General features: G+C 47.8%; 3 protein-coding genes across 3 annotated transcripts; 1 reads left to right on the top strand and 2 right to left on the bottom strand.

Annotated features, from left to right (window-relative positions):
* Positions 1-3,276: 3,276 nt before the first annotated feature.
* Positions 3,277-4,955, bottom strand: L3040_002445 (uncharacterized protein; the record flags this gene model as incomplete). Its single annotated transcript, XM_007289651.2, has 3 exons — positions 3,277-3,632; positions 3,689-4,802; positions 4,953-4,955. 3 exons carry the CDS (start codon positions 4,953-4,955, stop codon positions 3,277-3,279), a joined length of 1,473 nt encoding a protein of 490 aa, XP_007289713.2.
* Positions 4,956-9,612: 4,657 nt separating this feature from the next.
* L3040_002446 (uncharacterized protein) lies at positions 9,613-12,871 on the bottom strand (the record flags this gene model as incomplete). Its single annotated transcript, XM_007289649.1, has 2 exons — positions 9,613-10,662; positions 10,715-12,871. 2 exons carry the CDS (start codon positions 12,869-12,871, stop codon positions 9,613-9,615), a joined length of 3,207 nt encoding a protein of 1,068 aa, XP_007289711.1.
* Positions 12,872-14,765: 1,894 nt separating this feature from the next.
* On the top strand, positions 14,766-16,937 carry L3040_002447 (uncharacterized protein; the record flags this gene model as incomplete). The annotated part of the gene is made up of 3 exons (XM_066155555.1): positions 14,766-14,851; positions 14,997-15,034; positions 15,304-16,937. 3 exons carry the CDS (start codon positions 14,766-14,768, stop codon positions 16,935-16,937), a joined length of 1,758 nt encoding a protein of 585 aa, XP_066012548.1.
* Between the last annotated feature and the right edge of the window lie 4,377 nt (positions 16,938-21,314).

Genomic DNA, 21,314 nt, shown 5'->3' on the forward strand with positions numbered 1-21,314 from the left:
TACCCGCGGAACTAACCTTCCACCTACCCAAATGTTACGGTTCGTGACCGGCTACTGAAGCGGCACAGTTTCGAGCGAGTCGTTTGAGACGTACAGGTAAGTCTAGAAGATGATCAATCGCTATCCTGACGTCTATTCCGTGCTGCACGAAAGCCGAATCCAGCCAGCTCTTACATCAAACCCGCTGAATAATCCGACCACGGAGACCACCACCCGAGACACAATCGCAGGGTATTCCGTAAGCCTCTGGAACGTCGTTGTCGGGATAGTCAAGACTCAACAGGCGCTGGGAACTTGGTTTGGGAGTGCATACCCCAAAGCAGAACATTCTCGGCTTGCGGCTGCTGCTTGAGGCATACTCAACATTGGGAAACCGGATACCTCCTGCACACTAACGCATGATGTTCTGTGCGACTTGCTTGAGAGACGCGCTGGCTCGACTATTCCTTGAGCGTACTGCAGGTGTTTGGGGGCTCTGTCGCAACCCAGAAGACCCCCCGACCAGGGAGGCGAGATATGTAAACTGGCAATGTAGTAGTTGTACAAATGACTCTCTGTATTTTGATACTCATGCTACCAACGAAGCCGTTTCGTGCAGGCCGATGCAGGACCAGACTCTCGTTGACATCCGAACATTCGTCTACCTCGAAAAAGCGGGCCACCGGTTGTCAAGCCTGAGAGCTGCGGCTAATAGAAGTTTCTCCATCTCTGAATAGCGTCTTGGCATATTTCTGCAACCCCAGGTTAATTTCTTCTCTAGTCGCATTCGATTCGACTCGGTTAGGCTCGAGAATCTTTGAAGTGTTGTTAATGGCAGCTCCTCGGCTAATTTTTCGGGAAAGCGGATTTTGCCACCAGGATGCCCTCTCTGCCCCAACACTCCATGTATTCCTCGGTGGAACAATCCCTCACCCTATCCTACCACTACATTACTTTTCATGCAGTAGGTGACAATTAACGATCTGCAGCTACCCTGTTGCCTTTTACTTTTCCCTGCAATAATCGTTTTCCATTTCTCGAGGACTCGCCCGTCGCGTGGTAAAGGCGGACAGGAGTCTCCGTTCAATACATACATAAACAAGTCCAGTCAGTACCTTAGTCTACAGCAGGAAGTGACCCCGCATGTGCTCGACATACAATAACCCCGCGCCTTATTGTAATAAAGCAAGCGAATCGAAATGCCAAGTACACGATCCGGCAACAAAGATCGATGACAACCCTGGGAGGTATTGTGCTTAAGCAAATACCATGTTCATAGTACGCTCGCTTACGTACGGTACAACTACTTACTACGTAGTAGTATAGGTATTGGATTCGGAGTTGGAAAAAGGAGGTTAGTGGATTAATGGATCAAGGGCCACTGCATGAGAGCTGATGATAGCCAGTAGATGGCGAGAATCGCTAGTAGTAGCGAGTGCTTGGCAGGCATCCTTATCTTAACAACACGGTGAGATTTATCAAATATATTTTTGCTAGATTTCATATTTCTAAGGTTGATACCTGGTCATCACCGGGTGAAGATAGAGATTATACGAGTAGCGCGGGCGGCAGCTGTGTACGGAGCGAGACGAGAGAAAGAAAGATCGTCGATCCGTTGTTGAACGATTCCAAATGGGTAGGTACCGCAGGTACGTAGACTGAAGAAGAAGCACAGGGATCCTCGGTCCCATAAACCCAAAATTGTGGGCACGATGAGATATGGGCTAGGTACGTAGGAGAAGGGAGAACTGCATGGAAAAGCTCAGACTCCTGTATCTAAGCTTTAGAACGGACGTCTGTTTACTTAGTAGTACCTGTACTTACGTAGTACTACCTACTTGTCAGATGAGCCGAGCTAAAGCAACGTCACAACAGCAAGCAAGCACAAGCGACGAGCTCATACTACCACCTACGTAGTACGTAGTAAGTTGTACTACTAAGTAGCAAATCTGCGACCAAAACTTTGCTTGCTAGGACAACCAATGAACTCTGAGCCTTTCAACTAAGTCCAAAAAAAAAAAAAATGAAAAAAAAAAAATTGTATACAAATGGAAGGGAGCAATAGTACTTAGTATTCCGCGACTCTGCCGAAGTACCCTCAGCCACGAAGTAAACCTAAGGTGGCGCAAGTGGTACCGTTTAGTGGAAGGTTACCTATACCTACCGTACCTCGAGCCAGCACCCGTCTTGGACTTTTCAACTTGAAGTACAGTAAAAGTACAGTAAGTAAATAAGTACAGTAAGCACACACTCTCTCTCTCCGTGCAGTAGCAATATCCGCAAGCCAAAAGTATCCGGTCTTTCCTCGCGAATCAGCACAAGCTACATACACCTAAACCCAACAAGGTAAGCCGAAGGATTCTTTTGTAGAGAAGAAGTGGAGCCATCAAGATTCAACGGACCCGCTACTGTACGTAGAAGCATACTGCAGCCATGGGCCACGGCCCAGATCGTCTCTGCACAGACAATTCAAGCCGTGAGTGGTCCAGACTTCTGGGAAAAAAAAGGCCATCATCAGACGATCTTAGGTACTGTACAGACGGGGTACTTGCTAGTTCTAGAGTCACAGACGAGAGACCCCCCGCTTAGCGAGCGCCCTGAGAGGTTGACTTACAGTACTTACCTTACTCCGTATCTACTAGGAGCTGTACCTCCGTACGTACCTCACCGATAAGATACTGTAGTAGAGGACGATCGATTCCTGCAGGATCAGCAGAGCCCAACTCGGTTCAGTTACTGCGGCGCAACTCTAATTCGCGATAGTCGATAAGATAATAAGTACAGTGAGCTATTTTCCAGACCAAAAAAGAAAAGGATAGCTCACCGAGGCTCAGCGTACCCGTGTTAAGAGCAGTGATGTCACAATACTGAATACCTGGGCAGTCAACATCAATTCCAGTGTCCAATTCCATTGCATCAGGTGATCACAAAATAAGCCTTGCTTGGACCCTCCCCGTTCCTCACCCGACACCGTGAGACCAGAGAAGAAAATAAAATGAAAAAACTACAACGCTTCAAAGGCGGCAGACAACCTGAGTATTTTAATGATTATCCCAATTTTCTTAGACATTTATGTAATCGTCGACCTCGCGGCGTAAAGTACAGCGTGCAGGTGTCCCCAGCACTCTACGCCCCTATAAACATGGTATCTATCATGTTTCCCAACCAAAGTAAAGTAAAATAAGATAAAAAGAAATTAAACTCCAGAGCCAGCTATATCAATATAAATTGCATCTCTTGTGATAGATGCCTCGTGAACCCGACTTCCGCCACGACCCACTCTCACATCACTCCTGGCTACTTGCTTGTCCGCCCACTGTCGTCGATAAATGATTCGGTCCAGGTCGTGTTGTCTAATGAGTTCTCCGCCAGTGTACCTCGCATGATTTGGTAAAAGCGGGCTTGGTCGTCCCATCCTACCGCGCTGATTGGGGCTCCAACGATGTCTGCCTCGCCCCAAGTGGAGTTTCGAGTCGGTAGCGCATCCCATGCCGTATTGACTGTGGTAGAGGCCCTAGAGCCAATGAACTCGTAAATACCCTTATCCAGTCCAGTGTAGTAGACGTGCAGTTGATCTTGGATGACAGTGTAGGCAGCAGCGAGACCAGACAGCGGGTTCCAGGAGTCGATGTACACCGAGGAGACGATGGATGCTGGAAATACCGTTAGATGAATTTGCTCGAGTGAGCAGATGGATCGATCCACTTACGCTTTGTCCAGGAGTTAGCAGTATATTGCATTTTAAAGAGCGACTTCGTGAAGGTGTCAACGAAGAAAACGTTGATGTTGTTGGTTGTCGAGTTGATGTTCACAGCAGCAATAGATGAGCCGTTGAGAGCCGATCCACCTATTGTTTTGCCAGTGTTGAATCCCGAATTATCGCCCTGAAGCTCGGAAATGTACCCATCTTTGTCGTGGTAGTATACCCGCCAATCCTGAGCTGAGTTCACGTTCACTGCAGCGAGACCTGTATAGTTGCTGGCCGGGATTTTAGTCGGCAGAACGCAATTCGCGATGGTATTGCACCTATCGGTGTATGGCGAACAAGTCACGGCGGACATCGTGATATTATTGTATCCAGAGAGATAGAACACATTGAGCATCACAACACCGGTCGTTGGGTCGACTTCTGTGGTAGCTGATAGCGGAGATCCAAGTCTGGGAAGAATTTCCAATTTGACAAGCTGCTCCGCTTGAAACTTCTTTCCGTCCAGGCTAACCTGGAGATGTATCGTACCGTTGGTTGAATTCTGCCAAACCACGTGGGTGTTGATTGTCTTGTTGTCGTTCAAGATTACGCTGGAGCTTGCCACACTGTTCAAAGTGTTGTTCGAGATAGTAACAGGCTGAGCTACGACTGATTTGGATTCGTCTAGCTCCTTGGGCGAATTCACTTGACGGCTGACCATCCCAATAGCCATCCCGAGGACGAGCACAATCAATCCCGCGATAGCGATAATCCATAACAGATTTCTCCTCCAAAACGGCAGTTGTTCCGGTCGTTCCGGCAGAGCGGATTCTGCATAACCTGGCGGTTGAGCAGGCGCCGCTGCAGCAACTTCTGGGGCGTTTGATGGTCTTCTTTCTGGCTGAATCGCCTGCATTCCCGCACCCACCGGCGGCGGCATCACCACCACACACTTGTCATCTGGGTAGTAGGCACCCTTTTCCGCCGGGGAATAGGCCTCATGCATGTTGCTCTCGACTGACGACTGTAGTGTCGCTATCGGCGAAACCGGATACGTTCTATCGTCGTGCTGTTGCGTATGAGGGGGATTTAGGTTGTAAAGACATGCTACGGAATAGCTCGGCCTCCTTTCGGCCTATAAAGTCTTGATCAATATGATACTCCAAATCGAAGACGCGCTCGAATATTGATGAACAAAGCTGTACCGAAGCTGTAGCTGAATGCAATACTTCTAGTCGCCAGAGATGACTTGTTGACGTGGATCTAGCAGGGAGAGTTGACTAACCATCTTCAGAGATGAGGCCGAGGGCCGAGGACGGAATATGGGACCAAGACTTGCTGATCCAGAAGGAGTGTAAAGCACGTAGGCTTACGAAGTCAAGTGGTCAACGCTGGTTGTGGGAAGACATCAACAGACGAAAGAGTAACACAAAGGGTCTGATGAGTGCATTTGCATGCGCCGGAGAGGTGTGAAGCAGGAAAGATGTGAGAGAGAGAATCTAGGATTACAAGGTCCCTCTCATGCCCAGGCCCGCATCTCATTAGCAGCAAGTAAAACTCCTTACGCATGATCTTAGTTAGCCGTATGCATAGGGCTATGAAGGTCGAACCGAATTTATGGGACCAGCAAGCCAAGATGGCCAGGACGGGAGCAGAGCAGAGCAGTCAGGTACCTACTACTACATCTAGAAGTACTCTCTGGTAGAGTTCTCTGGTAGAGTGCTCTCCCCTACCAAAGTTCAAGCCCTCATCAGATCATGCCGCGCAGAATCCCTGGGCGAATGTGGGCCTCTCTCATTCTTCCTCGAACCTTCCGGCACTTCAATACCCACAATCCTATACCCTACCTGTGGCGCATGATCCCCATGCCATCTGATGCTCTCGAGTCTGTGTCGACAGCGGCTGATCTATATCTGAGATGAACATCTGTCACCCAAGCCCAATTCGTAGGGAGTCCCCGGGGGGGGGAGTGATGAGTCTGTAAATGTCTGGTCTGTCTGGCCTTAGGGAGTTCCCAGTTTCCCATGCTCCAGACCGCAAGCAATGTGTGTCCTCGGGTCCTCGCACCAAGGTTTGGCGTATGTCGGGTTTTAAACAGTCTCGAGGTGTTTGGACCAGGTGGATTGCGGTCGGTGTATCAGGTGTCATGTCAGCTCCCTGTCACAAATGGGTATATCTGGCTGGCTGGCTCGGCACCCATTTGTATTTAATGAAGACGGCTTTTCATTCCCACTTCCGTGTACTTCCGTGGCCGTGGTTCTGCCTATCCACCGGCACCGCCGAGATCAGCACATTGAAATGCGGTGGGGGACGATAACGAGTAAGCTCCGTACTGTAAAAGAATATGCGTCTGGCCAGCTCCGAATGCGTGACGTGAAGGCATCAGGAGGAAGTAGTAGTATTTTTCTGTTCTCTCGCATTTGCCATCTGCCATCTGCCATGGGCCATGGACGTCTGGGATGGCCATGTAAGCCCAGAGCGCTCGGGGCAATCAAACTTCTTCTTTTCAGCTTGTCTGAGAGCCATCGCATTCTTGAATCCGAGAGCGAGATCCTCGGCTCTCACGCCAATGCTTGGTTGGGTGGAGAAATCCCATCGTCGAGTCCCTGCAGGCTGCGATGAAGGGACAGGGGAATCGTGATGTGCATTGATCTTCCAGAAAGTACCTATGGAGACTCGGAGAGCAGCTGACCTCGGTGGATCTGTTAATCCGAAACCGATCCCCCTTTTCCGAGGTTGAAGCGAGCTCTTGTTTTCTTTCGACGTGGCGCGACTGCGCAGCTGACATCCATTTCCGGTTATTGATACCATTCTTGCACAGTTTACACCTGTGGATGTGAGTTCTCAGGGTTCTCAACGTCCAAGGAAATTTTGTTGTCCACGAACTATTATTATGTATACTTCCTCATGCATGCTGACTAGCCTCGGGGAGAACTCAAAGTTGCATTTTCAGCCACGTTCAACGATTGATGGGGCCCAAGATTGCGCCAAGTGTAAGGGTATGCCAGCACATAAACTCATATCCGATACTCGCTTTGACAAGAAAGCCCTTTGTTACTTCATCTCTGATCAATTCTATCGAATTTCCAGAACTTATTAAGGGTAACGCGCAATCCGAAGTCACCGAGGATTCAGAGGCAAGTTCCTTCATTCTTGTCAAGTCTCTTTCTAATTTTGACCATAGTCGACCTATGAAAAGCACTCGTACAGATAGTAGTAGCTCGGAGTAATCTGACAGGGCCTCTGTGGTGTTCATTATTTGGCCGAGCTTTGCGCGCCGCTCGTGCGGTTTGTATAGCTTAGCAGCCCAGCTCAGCCACCGCTACCTCCCCTCTTGAATTGATGTTACGTAGTATATCGGGCTCTGGAAAGCTTGGCCCTGCTGCTTGGGAAACGTTTGATGTTAGTATTTCGGGAAGAGGGATAATCTCCATTTCTGCAGATCCTCACATAGCCACGCTGCCCGCCCGACTTTCCAAACGGACTGATCGTCAAGCTAAATCGTGCATAATGCCTGGCCCTCTTCTTGCTTGTTGTACCCGTTTCATTCGTTCTCGGTTTAATGTTCACTCCATATTTGACGTAGGCCCAGTTTCCTGCTTACTTTATTTCATGAGGAACCGAAATATGTCTGTCAAGCCTTCGCCATGCTTTTACTTGAATCGGGTGGGTGCTACTTATAGCTTATAGTTGTACGAACGAGCAACGTTATCCCAGGAATAGAAGAGGACCTGCGCATGATTCAAGTTTCAAGAGCCGAGGTTGCAAGGGCCGAGAGAGTACATGATTGGGAATTGAAAGTGGCAGTCCCGTTTATTGTGTCATGGAATATTTCATATAAGGAAATATATATTTATATACCTATCTCCACCGCTATCGGAGGGAGGCACAGAGTAATTAGTCTGAGAGGATGAAAGGAGGCCCACCTAAGCGAGCCGACGATTACTTCTCAAGCTCAAAGCTTTCGTACATTTGGGTAGCTACCTACATCAATCGATTGTTTCCTGATATATCCATTTCGGTATCCACAGCTCTCGCTTCTCTCACTTCAAGTTTTTTTTTTTTTTGACAGTTGGTACCCTACTGGTCGATACATTCATTCATCACCCGTTCACTGGCTTGTAGCTGCCGAGCGCATCAAATTTTAATAACAAGCAAGAGACGACTACTCAGGATAATCAGGTCCAAGTCCAAGTCCAAGTCCAAGTCCAAATCCAAATCCCAAAGGCGAAAACTGCTTCTAAGCTAAGCCTCAAACCCAAGTATACATCAGCGAAAGCCGGCCCCCATCTCCCCCTTCTTCATCCACAAAGCCAGACAAAATCGCGAACTGCCACAGAACAATAGAAATGCAACAAGCCATCTTCTTTCTCAAGTGAGATTCACTCTCTTGGTATGAATATTGTAGTGCTGGGCATATATATATACACACACACACACAAACAGACAGAGCTGCTTACAGTTATCATCACCCGCTCGCCTGCCAGTATCCACTACACACTACTATACAATACAATAAATAAACAAAATTCCTTCAACCCATCAATACTAACATCAGCATTACCAGTTCACCAGTCCTTTCTTCTCCCCCCTCCTCTCTCTCTCTCTCTCTCTCTCTCCTTCTCCCTCTCCTTTTATATCTCTCTATACCTACCTACCCATCAATCCACTTCTCCATCCACTTATCATCATCTACATCTCCATATCTCTACATCTCTCGAATCCTTTAAATCTTTCAACTATATAGCCATTTTCCATTTCTTATTCTCCATTTCTTATTCTTTTTTTCTCATTTCTTTTTTCTTATTTTTGTTTCTTATTTTTGTTTCTTATTTTATATATAGGTATGTATATATATTTTTTCTTCTAATTTTTTATCTCCTATTCTCCATTTCCCTGTCTCTATTTCTTATTCTCTATTTCTTATTTTCCATTTCTTATTTACAATTCTGTATTCCCTATTTCTTTTTCTTTATCTTTTATCTTTTACTTTTTTATTATTTATTTCCTATTTTTTATTTCCCATTCTCCATTTCCCATTCTCCATTTCCTATTCTCCATCTCTTATCCCCCGTTTCCTATTTTCCATTTCCGATCCACCATTTCCCACCATCCATATCCCATTCTCCATTTCCCACCATCTATATCATTCTCCCTCCCTCACCCTCCCTCCCATCTACACACTCACCAACCTCATCAACACTTATCCCTTCCCCTTCCCCTTTCCCCTCTATCCATCCATCCATCAAAAACCCACCCACTCACCCACTCAACTTACCCAGCCCAGCCCAACCCAACCAACCCACCCCACCCACCAACGAACGCCACAGAAACCAGCCTATCCATCCCCCCTCTCCTCCTTCCCTCTCCCCATCCCATCTCTCCATCCCCATCCTCACACCCCATCCCCATCCTCTCTCCATCCCCCATCGTCAATCCCCCGTCCTCAATCTCCCAGCGTCAATCAAGCCTGAAACTTCATGTGGTAGCTTGAGCGTGAGCTTGAGAGAGCGTGAGCGTGAGAGAGAGAGAGAGAGAGAGAGAGAGAGAGAGAGAGAAAGATTTAACGTGCATGCTTCGTCCAACAGGATAGGATAGGATAGGAAAGGAAGGCTACCTTACCTCACCTACCTACCTAGTTACGCAGTGTATACTAAGCGAGCCCCATCAACGTCTCTCAGAGTTCTTAAACCCATCAACAACGACTATTATTTCACCGCCATGCGTATGCAATGCAACGCAATTTGCCCTCTACAGGACCCTCACGTCGTTCTAATTACATTATGCATTTTTTTATCTATACCTAAGGTAGATAAGTACGTACGTACCAAGCAGCAGCATCTACACAGCTCTTCTATTTCTATCTCTGTATCGCTCGATCTCGGTCAAAAACCGACGAATCTCTAATTTGCTCTCGAACTCAATCTCTAAACCTTCCCAAAATCTCACTTCTTCTCACCCCTCACTGGACTCTGCGCGAACCTGATGCCCCGACTCTTCGCCACCGGTTGCGGTTCCCGCAGCATGTCGTCGTCGTCGTCGCCGCTGTCCTCGTCTCTCCCCTTGCTTGTCCCAAGCGCAGCCTCCCTCCGCCTCCTCTCCGCGGCCGTCTCCCTCTCAGGTTCCCCTTGATCCTCATCGTCCGCTTGCTCAATCTCCCGCGACCGCCCCCTTTGCGCTGGCGTCTGTTTCACGCCCTTAAGTGCTTGCTCTCGCCTCCTGCGCTCCGCTTGCGTCTCTCCCGTATCGTTCGACGAAGAGTTGGCATAGTCGATTCTTCTAGCCGCCATTGGCTTCTCGTCGTTGTCTTGCTCAGCCATGGATGTAAGGCGATGCGTAGCAGGGCGTCCATTGTCCTCTTCCTCGCTACCACTCTCGTGCATCTCGTCGTAGTCGTCGTAGTCGTCGTCGTCGATCACTGCACCTTGACGTCTGGCCATCTCAGCACCGACAGATGTGGCTGCTCCCTTGCCTGAAGCCAGTTGTGCATCCTGAGCAGCGAAGAGACGGCTACTTCCCGGAGTGTCTGCACTAGCGTCTTTGCGAGCAAGGTCTTTCATGGCGGCTGATGCATCGCTGGCGGCTACTACTGCAGCTCTAGCTTTCGGGTCCATACCCCGCATCTCCTTCAAGAAGTCGTCCTTGGTCAAGCGACGGCCTGCACCGCCAATCGTGAAGCGGATGTGGCGATCGTCTTCTTCTTGGTCGTTGCTATCGGCGCGCTTGCCTCTGTCGTCGCCTTCATACTCGGCCGTTTTCGTGCTCTTGAATCCCCAGTTACCGAGTCGAGAGACCTTGCGGGATGCTTCGGGTCGGGATGAAGATGCTTCGACTTCGGAAGATTCCCCGTTCTTTTCAGGCTTTCTGGCGATACCGGTCCAGGTACCCATACGATTCAGCTCTTTGCGAACTGCGCCGCCGTGCCCGGACTTGGGTTTGGTGGGAGGGATCTCGTATGTTTTGACAACTTCTCCGTCCTCGTCTTCAACGATGATCTAGCCTCTGTTTAGTAAACAAGCAAAGATGACCAGACGAGGTTGATCTTACCGTGTTTCCAAATTGATATGCCAATGCTGGGCCTCGCTTCTTGGGTGGGGCCTTTGCACCCTTGGGCCCCCCATCCTCATCCTCGGGTTCATCTTTGTGTCGCCACACTCCCAATTTCTTCCTCAGATTCTTGTAGCCCAGAGCTGGATGTTCCACGTCATCCTTCAACCGCTTGCCTGTGTTCATGGAAGCTGCTGCCTTCTCGCCCACCTTATGGGAAGTGATATCAGTATTAACGATCTCGCCATCCTCATCTTCAACGATAACATCGTCGCCTTCGATGTACACCTCCTCTCTGTTCGGATGGCGCTCAGCATCCGACTTGTGCTGATCTCGCTTCTCGTCACTAGAGTGCCTATGCTGGATCTCCTCCATCTCGGGATCATGTTGCACCTCGCCGAGATCGCGTTCATTCGCCTCATCATTTTCTTCTGTTTCTGGGGAGTGCTCGCCTGGTGTCAAGGTGTCAGATGTGTATTCGCTCATATGCACGCTCTGGCTTCGCCGTGTAGGGTAGATAGCGGATTGAGTGATGGGGCCTCCGGGACCCAGACCGTCATCCCACTTCTTCTTTCGGCGACGGGGAATGAGTGACGATGCTCGGCTGCCGGCGTAGCCGGGATTGTCCTCCTCTTTTTGGCGACGCAAGAATTCCCTGGGCATGCCGACTGGGGGCAGAACTCCGGGGGGCAGATTGTCCATCTTCATGTCCTCGGCATCGGGTTCAGAGACCGAGGATTTTGCCTGCGACCTTGAGGTGGTCGCGATGCGCGGAAGTCGATTCAACCAGCCAGGCCCATCAACATCTGTGGTGTACGACATAGTGAGGTGGAGTGTGTTGATATGCTTTCCCAGAGTAAACACAGCAATTGATGAGCCGTGAACAATGATCGACGAGATGACAAGGAAGGTAGTGATAGGCCAGATGAGTGCGACAAGTATATAGTTCTCTGCTGCAGGATCAGGGTATTGTGCCAGTGGGGTCGTTGTGTCTGTTTCCAGCTCAGCCCGAGCTAGAATAGCTACAAAGATTGCGCCCACACCGATAGGACCAAAGTGACCAGCGAAGAGAGCTTCTCGCCAGGTCTTGATGTCTGGAATTAGTGGCTTCAGCGCCAACATGATAGGGATTCGGCGAAAGAAAATGACGAAGAGGGCAATGACAACTAGTCGCCAAGGGGTGAGACCCAAGGCTACGTTGTTGTACTGCTCCCATGGGATGACCGTACCCAAGTAGACAAAGTAGGCCAAATTGATCAGTAAATCAATAACGTTGGAGACGTGGGACTCTTCCGTCTTTTGCGTAAACCAACCGTCATTAGAGAAACCGACTCCTGCGGCAAAGCCAACGAGAAGATCATCCACCCCTAGGATACTACCCGAGCCAGCGCAGAACAATGCCAGCACAAAGTAGAACACGAGGAAACTTTCTCGGTCGACAAGCTCGTGTTTCTCGGCATATTTGATACCGTGTCTGCCAATGTAGCCGATCATGAAACCGTAAAATGCACCAAAGACACACTCGTACAGGATGGTAATGACGATCCAGTTGAAGGCAACCTCGTTGGCATCTGGTCTATACTTGATGAGGTAGAGAGCCAGGTAGACGAAGGGGAAGGCCATGCCGTCATTGCATCCCGATTCTGCGGACAAGACATCTCTCAAATGCTTGGGGATTCTTTTGGCGAACTTTCCCTTTCCCACCACGGAGCTCGCCAGGACGGGATCCGTGGCAGTCACACAAGCCGCGCAGACCAGACTTTCCAGCCATGTGAGTGGTAGGACCATCCACCAGATGAAGAGGCTGGTTACCAGCCAGCCAAACGTCATGACGGGTATCAGCAAGAACACCACACTCCGCCAGTGCTTTTCCATGTAGTACTTGGGCAACTCGACCCCCACGGCGAAACACTGGACTACGAGGACGATTCGAGAGAACTCGAGAGTGATCTGATCGGTATTTCCCCATGTTCCAGGGTCGATCAGGTCGGCAGCGTGTGGGCCAAAGATGATTCCGCAGAGGGTGGCGACAGTGGCTTCACCAATGTACAGTTGCTCCTTAATGAACGACGAACAGAGCATGAACAGCGAGGTGAAGCCACCGAGGATGATGTAGACCAGATGCGGCCGGTTGATGGAGAGGTGGTCCCACGCCATGGCGAAAGGAAGCTTGTTCTCTCTCGGGGGTGCTTGTAGCTGTTTTCCGCCCGTCCAGAAGCAAGTTGGTGGCTGATTTTAGGTCGTAGGTGAGTAGGTGAGTAGGTGAGAGAGAGAGGCGTGTAATTAGGATTTGAGAGAGGGGCGAGTTCGCAATTCTTGAGGTCCAGGTCCAAGTCCAGATCGAGCCGCCACAACCTACGTTTCCTTCCCAATGCCCCAGTCTGTCGATTCGGTCAAGAGTATGGGGTGGTGTCGAAGCATTCAGAATTCGATGCGCCCAGTCGCCGCTCCAAAGTAAGGTTGTTATTGGTCTCTTGGCTTTTGTGCGTGTTGGGGGTGCGGCGCCGTTTGCGGTGAGTTCACGGACGGTCGAGAGGTATGTATGTACGTATATTCACAGGTATCGTCGGTTTGATGTCGAGGTCGAGGGCGAGGGAGGGAGGGAGAAGTAGTGAGAGAAGTAGTGAGAGACTCAGAGTAGGATTGAGAGAGAGAGTGAGAGTGGCAGTGTGGAAGAAAAAATTGGCGGGGGTGAGGCGAAATATTATTCTTGTCCTCAACGAGGCCAAGGCTCACTAACGGGCGCTTTCTTGATGATGGAGGGAAGAATGGATGCAGGATCTCCAGGATATCCAGGTCAAGGCAGAAGCCCAAAGCCCAAAGCCACCATAAGAAGCCAAAAAAGAAGAGGGCCACGGCCCCTCATCGATGACGCAATATAAGTGGGGGGCTATGGCCTATTGGGGCATAGCTGAACTGAGGTAGGTCGATTGAGGTAGGGAAGCTACAGTAGGGCTGTAGGCTGTAGGTGGGTACCGAAGTGTGACCCACCGAAGCGGTGGAAGGGGGTGTGGAGATCATCACCCCCTTGCTGGTTGTGCTGGTTGGTGTTGTTGGCCTCTGCTACGTACCGTAGTACTACTCCGTACTAGTACGTACCTTAGTATGTACTAGGTACTACTAGTTCTACTACCTACTATTACTATCTACTACTACAACGTACGAAAAATATGATAAATATGATAAATATAGATAAATACCTGGCTATAATCCCATTCCCCTATGACTGACTACCTTACCTACCTACATACCACAACGATACAGTACGTAGTATCTAGGTATGCCTGCCATGGCTCTCTGACGTTGGCATTATCTGATAACCACCCCCTGTCTTCTCGTCTCTTCATCCATGTCTACAAGTAGTTATAATAATAGTACGCAGTAGATGTCAATCAGTTATTGAATTCACCGTTACCTTTACAAGAAAGCTTTTCTACGACTTTGGCTTCTTAAACACCGAAAAATGACGTACCCGCTCGAAAGAAACTACTCTATTCAAAAGAGATATTTTCTACCACGTACTACGTACGTAGTATCTGTTTACAACGCTCCATCGATCTCTAGGAAGAGACTACGCGAAATCATATCAAAGGCTTGAGACGCTATTTGTGATGGCCATATCGAATCTTTGTACGACTCGTAGTTGGGGCGTTGTCATCCTGTCATCGATGCTCAAGGAAGGCCAACTCCATACTGTACAAGATAGAATCCTAATCGATTGATATTTTCTTTATTCCAATATACTCCATTATTACCCCCTGCTATACCCCCTGGAATCGGCCCACAAAAGACCCAGTATTACTATACATTTATTTACGGTTCTTCGGGGAGTACGGATAACCTTCAGCCTTCACTCTTCAACCTTCAACCTTCCGCCGCCTCGGCCAAATACTCTTTGACTTCTTTCTCATGCAGCAACACTCGATATGGGAACCGAAAGGATTCCGCACTCAGTATCGGCCCATCTCATCCCATCTTACCAATAATTTATTGCATTTTTGTCACCGTCGGGAGTGTGCTCCTACTCCGGAGAATCAAAGAAATCTCCTCCATGTCTTCTACAAGTACAGACAAGCCTCGACCCGCAGCTAAGCGCAGATCGGCCCCCAAGTCACGAAACGGTTGCTTGACATGTCGGTGTGTACCTATTCACTTGCTTGCCTGCCCGATCCTCTTCAAGTTACAGACAGATTCACCCTGCTTATATACCTCTCGATAGCTACTTATACTGCTACCTATACGTAGGACATCGTGTGGCTAACAGGGGCGAACCGTATTGTAGGGCCCGTAGAGTCAAGTGCGACGAGCAACTTCCAATTTGTCTGTGCAATTCGGCATCCAGTGATCCAAATAATCCGACCCGCTCCCAGCATCTACCGCTACCCACCTACCACTACTAATCAATATCCCGACCTTGAATTTCACTGACTCGTTCACCATCATTCTAGGTGCCACGTGCAGCCGGGTTCAGAGACCGTGTGTCTGGAAGAGAACCCAGCCAATCTCGAGTCGTCTTCTCTTACCGCAGGCAACAACAGCAACAGCAACAGCAACAGGAACAGGAACAGGAATAGGAACAAGAACGACAGATCAGCTCTGTCAGATTCGGCCTTCCGAGACGCTACGATTCATTGACCCGCGTGAAGCCTTCTATTTCAAGGTCTACCAAGATGAGGTGTGCTTGGAACTTTCGAGGTACTCGAGACAATCTGCATGGAGCTACACCCTACTCCAAGCATGTCATCACGAGCCCTTCGTGCTTCGAGCCGTGGTGGCAATCGGAGCTCTCAACAGGGCTGTCAAGCAAGTACATTTCGCAACCCGCGGCTCCAAGGATACGCGAAAGCCGAACTTGGAATTGGCAGCCGCCCATCGAACCTTTGCTCTGGTCTCCTACAACCGAGCCATACAAGGGATGCAGCGGATCGTACCGATTCCACAAAATCCATCGTCGCTGAGGAACGCGCTGATTTCCTGTCTTCTAATCTACTGTATCGAGCTTTTCCTGAAGGCCCCGTCGACTGCGTTAGCCCAGGGTCAAAATGGCTACACGCTTCTGCAGCAGTGGTTAAGGAGTAGAGAAGGGCCAAGTCCTGGTCTCTTGTCCCCCAACAGCAATATCGTCGACGATGAAATATTCCAAGAATTTGGACGGATGGAGCTGTATCATGCCCAGCGATGGGGCCCTAAGGATCTTGTACGACACGAGAAAAGGAGGCAGGAAGCAACATCCACTGTCAGAAAGATGCCAATTGCATTTACGACTCTTGGGGAAGCCACGCTCTTCCAGGAACTATTAATGCGGCGCACTTTCCACTTGATCGACGAAAGTTACGCCCGCAATATGGCTTTGAAGCAGGACCTTCGGCACCCTTACTGTGCAGATAACCCTGGGGAGGTGATCGATCCGTGTGACATACCCGAGAACCTCCTGGAAGTCCGGGACTTGTACCTTGTCGACATTCACCGGTGGCTGAAGGCTTTCGAACCGGTCCTAGCCCAAAGCAAGAGACCATCCGATCCGATCACGCAGCTGGAAGTTGCCCTTCTGCAAGCGCAGGCCTTGGACGCCGAGATTTGCCTCGCAGGAGCCTTCTTCACCAGAGAATGTGACTTTGACCAGTTTCTCCCCTCGTTTGCCGCGATCGTCTCGCTGGCCCGTCAGGTTATTCGAATCCGGGCCCAGCTCTGGACTCCAGATCTGCCCGTCTTCAACTTTCCCGACAGCATCGAGAAACCACTGTCTGGCGTGGTTGCATACTGCCGGGACCAGACCATCAGGCATGAAGCGCTCTCCATGCTCCGCTCAACCGCCCATCGAGACCCCAGCCACACCATCGCTCGAACGACCACACGCTTGTCTTTCCTCGTCGAGCTCGAAGAGCGAGGTCGATTGCCCGACGGCACGATACCCGAAGCTGCGCGCTGGAGGATCGGCTGGGTGCTGCACCACTACCTCGAGACCCCCAACGACATGACCATCCTGTACTGCCGGCGGCTGCGCTACCCGATGGGCAGAGCGTATCCCGCACAGCGGGAGTGGCTGCGGAGAAAGTTCACGCAGGAAGAAGCCGAGACGATGGAGTATGCTCCTTGGGACGAGAGCATGCACTACGCGGGGGCCTGGGCCCCGAGGAGGAATCACGCTAAACCTGGATGTATGGCGTGGCGAGAGGTGCACGCGGAATTGCTAGGGAGAAGTGAGCGGGCGAGAATTGACTGAAGTGGTATCGATGTCTGTCGTCACTGCAAGTCATGCAACCCGTTTTGTTTGGGGGGGGGGGGTAGAGGCATCTGGTCTCCGGGGAATTAAAGAGCCTATCCATGAAGCATCGGGCACTATTGTCAAGACTCGCGATGGTGACATGTAATCCCAAGATGCAGCACCGCCCGAAATCGTACTACTACTATGTACAGTACATCGGAGAGGACTTTGGCCACCGTCTAACGCAAAGGGCCGATGCTGTGCTATCGACAGCTACGTAGTATTAGACCTTACAGATATAAAGTATGCTTCAGCCTAGTCTGGAATCGTTACCTACCTACCTAGTAGTACCTACAGTCACACCAACCCACCTCTAACTGCCAATGCACAGAACCTTCATTTCGCACCAGAACTCTGCGCTCCGTAAGTATTAGTAGTCCATTTGACAGCTTACTTCAACCTTCCATAACCAGAACCTTTTCGAAAAGGTAAAAAAATCAGAAATTACATCGTAGTAATACGTGGTACAACCCTTTTCACACGCAAAGTACTGTAACAAGAAATAACCTCTTGCGACGACTAACTAACCGTAAGACGGATTTTCAAGCTGTACTGTACTGTACTGGGTAGGGTCTACTACGGCACAAGCGTAATTGTACCACGGTACAGGCCTAAGTATTACCCCTCGAGGGTGCCTTAAAAGTTTAGTTTCCACTTTAAACCCCCTGTTTTCCCTACCCTCGAGGGGTAATACTTACGCCTGCGACGTAGTATGTAAATGTCCGTAGTACTACATATTTTAAAGGTCCTACTACAGTAAGTTCTCGCTGTTTTTATATGCTTTTATCTATTCTATTAAGCTATAGACCACCTTTCCGCCGCGATTACGTTCAAGCAACGCTATTTTATGGTTTTGATTGAAGCATTGATTCTAGTAGTAAGTAGTGTGTTTCTCGATTGAATCTTACGCTTTTGAAAAGAAGAGTTAAGAAAAGGAAAGAGGAAAAGAAGCGTTGAAATGCACTACGATTAGAAGTTAAACCGGTTCGATACACTTTTGCGATCTTCCTGATCTGATAAGACGCTTTTTCGATTTAGTACTACGTATATTACTACGTGCTACGTAGTGCCTCGACCATTTCCAAAATCATATTCCCTTTCGCAAAAACCTATCTTTCGTACCTTTAAGGTATAACACTTACTTTTACAACGTTATACTTATCATTATTATGATATTCATTAACGTCGGGCAAGTATCTAAAATGCAATGCTTAGACCTTATGACCTCTTCTGAGGTACGGCGACGTGCTAAGTAGAAGAATGAGATGTAAAGCGCTATCTAATCGAGATTGAAAAACCAAGCTAGAGAAAAGCTTTTCTTTTAAGTAGCTTCGGGTCTTCAATCCCGCGGTATCGCGTAACCTTTGTGACCTTTAAAAGCACATCAAATTGGTGTAGCGCGGCTGGTTATCGATTTTGCTTGCTTTTTTTTACGGGTAAGATGGTACGTACAGTAGTAAGTACTACGTACGTAGTAGATCGCAGAAAAAATATAATTTCGCCGAAAGAAAAACTTAGAGAAGCAAGGTATAGCGTAAGTAACGTACCACGGTATCGATTATCAAGATACGTAGTACTACTGATTCGAAGCCCGATCGGAGTTAATTAAAAAGCTTTTTCAAAGGCGGAGTATCGTAGATCGTTTGAAACTCTCTTTTATCTCTCTTACCCCGTTTCTTTTTTATCGCAAATCCTTTTAGTATAGTACTTAGTATTTTCAATCGGTATGCCCGTCAAGTATGAATCGTAATCGGCGCGGTAATCGAGGTTTAAAAAAAAAAATATAAGGCTCGTTCGGAGCGCCGATGAAAGGAAATCTCATTGAAAGGCTATCTTAATTTGATTTTGGCTTTCTAGACCCTCTTTGCCGCAAAGAAAGAGAGATGAAGGTTCGTAAGGGGCAGATCGTACTACGTACATGTAAAGAATCGTAGCCCCCCCTTTATGACGTTGTACTACGTCCCAGGCGTAAGTATCACCCCTCGAGGGTAGGGTAACCAGGGGGTTTCTAGTTGGAACTAAACTTTTGAGGCACTCTCAAGGGGTAACAATTACGCCCTGTACCGTGGTAGTATATGCGTAGGGAGAGTTGATTTTTTGCTTTCGATTAACTTTTAGAAGGTAAGCCTCATAATCTCACAGTATAAAAAGGTGCGAGCGATTTTGGCTTTTATCTTTTGTAATTATCTTCCGTAGGTCTAGGTCTAGGTATTAGTAGATAAGGAGATTCGAGAATGAGGGTTTTGATTAACTTCTTCTCTTCGAAGATACTACTAGAATGAATAGGTACCGGCTGATGTTTATTTCTTGAAATGGTTTTTTTTTAATATAGTATTTTGAAAAAGTTGACCTTGAGTTTTGATGCGAACAAAAAAGTGGGGTTTTATGTATTAGCTATTACCAGTTACCTTCCCTACCTTACCTACCTTACCAACGTACTGTACCTAATACTATCTGGAGCGACGATGTACGGGATACATGATTAAGATCAGCCGAAGCCGCGAGGAAGGGAGGATTAAAGTAGATACCTATACGGTTCCATGTAAGTAGAAAAAACGAAAGAGAGAGCGGGTAGACGAAAAGGACTGACTTTCTGTATACTATCCCCTCCCCCCTTCTACGGAGTAAATGTTCATCGGACCCAGTTTGGCTTTACGTATAGATCGTACAGTGGAACGGTGGGTTTACTGAATGGATGAAAGCCTTATCAATTCATTCTATTGCGTAAACGAAATTCGGAGTTGCTTGCTTGGAGATGCTTTTTGAACAAAGCTGGATGGATCGTCATAAGTAAGTTTTATTGGTTTAAGCCCTGGTAAAAGCCCTTGCGAAATTATATTTTTCGATGGATACGTAGTATCTTGTGCGATTTAAAGGATAAAGCGATAAAGCGATAGAGCGATAGGACGTGACTCAAGCCGATGAGAGGAGTTCGTCGAAAAAAGTTCTTGGGATTTAAGTACCGTAGGATTTCATTTGTAGTAGTATACTGTAGGTATATGCGCCAAGACAATAATTATTCGAGGTCGATAAAAAGCTCAACCTTACGCGATAAGTAGTAGTATTATTCGAAGCTTATCAAAGAGACCTTTACGGAAGAACTCAACGCGGGACCTTTTAAAGCGACGCAATGCTCTACTTCCAAGTTTGAATCAGCCTTCGGCCTTCGGGACAAAAACAACGAGGATAAGCACAAACCGTATTCAATAAGAAGAAGAAATAGCGCTACTTTTCGATACTACGGTACAGGCGTAATTGTTACACCCTGAAGGAAGGTTCTAGCTATTTTTGTTGGTTTGCCGATAAAAATGAACGTCAAATTGATAAACCTTCATTTGTATATCGCAACAGATCAAATTGTAGTTCTTTTAATATTAAATTTAATTTATGAATTTTCGTTGTGTTTTAATTCAAGGATTCCCTTTCATATGAGGGAATAGATTAATTGTATTTATTAAATACTACGTACGTAGTATAAAGACCATTTAACGCGGAAGTAAGTGCTCCGAAACAGATATGACGTAAGCAACTTACCGAGAGCTAACCGAAGTAAATATCAAAAAGTAAATACCCGACGGGCAATTAATTTATCACTATCATTGCACTCTCTTCATTATTAGTTCAATGAGTGAAGAACCGATACCGGCAACTTTATTTTTGGCAAGTGAATTATTACTAAGTACTTATTGAATTGAATATAAAAAAAGGGGAACAGTTGATTGTAAATAAAAGAGTGTGATCCAAAACAATATGTAAAAATCAAAACATAATCTAATCTGCTCGCTTAAAAGCAAGTTCACGTAGTAAGTCTTTTTCTTTATCTTTTTACGCTGATTATCATTTGATTTATAGAAACGAGGTCTTGAAGTGATGGATTAGAATTAACTTTGGTTATGGCGTCAGCTGGGTTGTTCTTGCTAGTAGTACGTAGTACTTACTACTATGTAACTCGAAAGGTAGTATTGCTCTTATCATTCTTTTATACTTCTGTGATACTTAACATAGGATGTTTCCGGTAAGTATAAACTCTCTTTTGTTCATTTACTTATTGCTTAGGATAGCAACGAATTTGACGTGGGAGTTGAGATTAGAGTTGTTAGTGAAAGATTTATTTACAAAGATAAACAACTTGGCGGTGGATAGGTGTAATTGGATATTTTGACGGCCAGGAAATCACCCGACAGCTGCGAAAGGGTATAGCTTTATCACTCGGCCAATAGACCCCGGCAAAAGGGTAAAAGAATAGATCGGAGGTTTATCCTGCTATTGACTATACAACGAAGGGTCTTAGTCAGCTCCCGAGGCCACGCCCCGTAGCCACCGTAACAGATATAG

Source organism: Drepanopeziza brunnea (genome assembly GCF_022702325.1).
Source record: "Drepanopeziza brunnea f. sp. 'multigermtubi' strain 214-2 chromosome Unknown ctg3, whole genome shotgun sequence".
Classification (NCBI taxonomy): Eukaryota; Fungi; Ascomycota; class Leotiomycetes; order Helotiales; family Drepanopezizaceae; genus Drepanopeziza; species Drepanopeziza brunnea.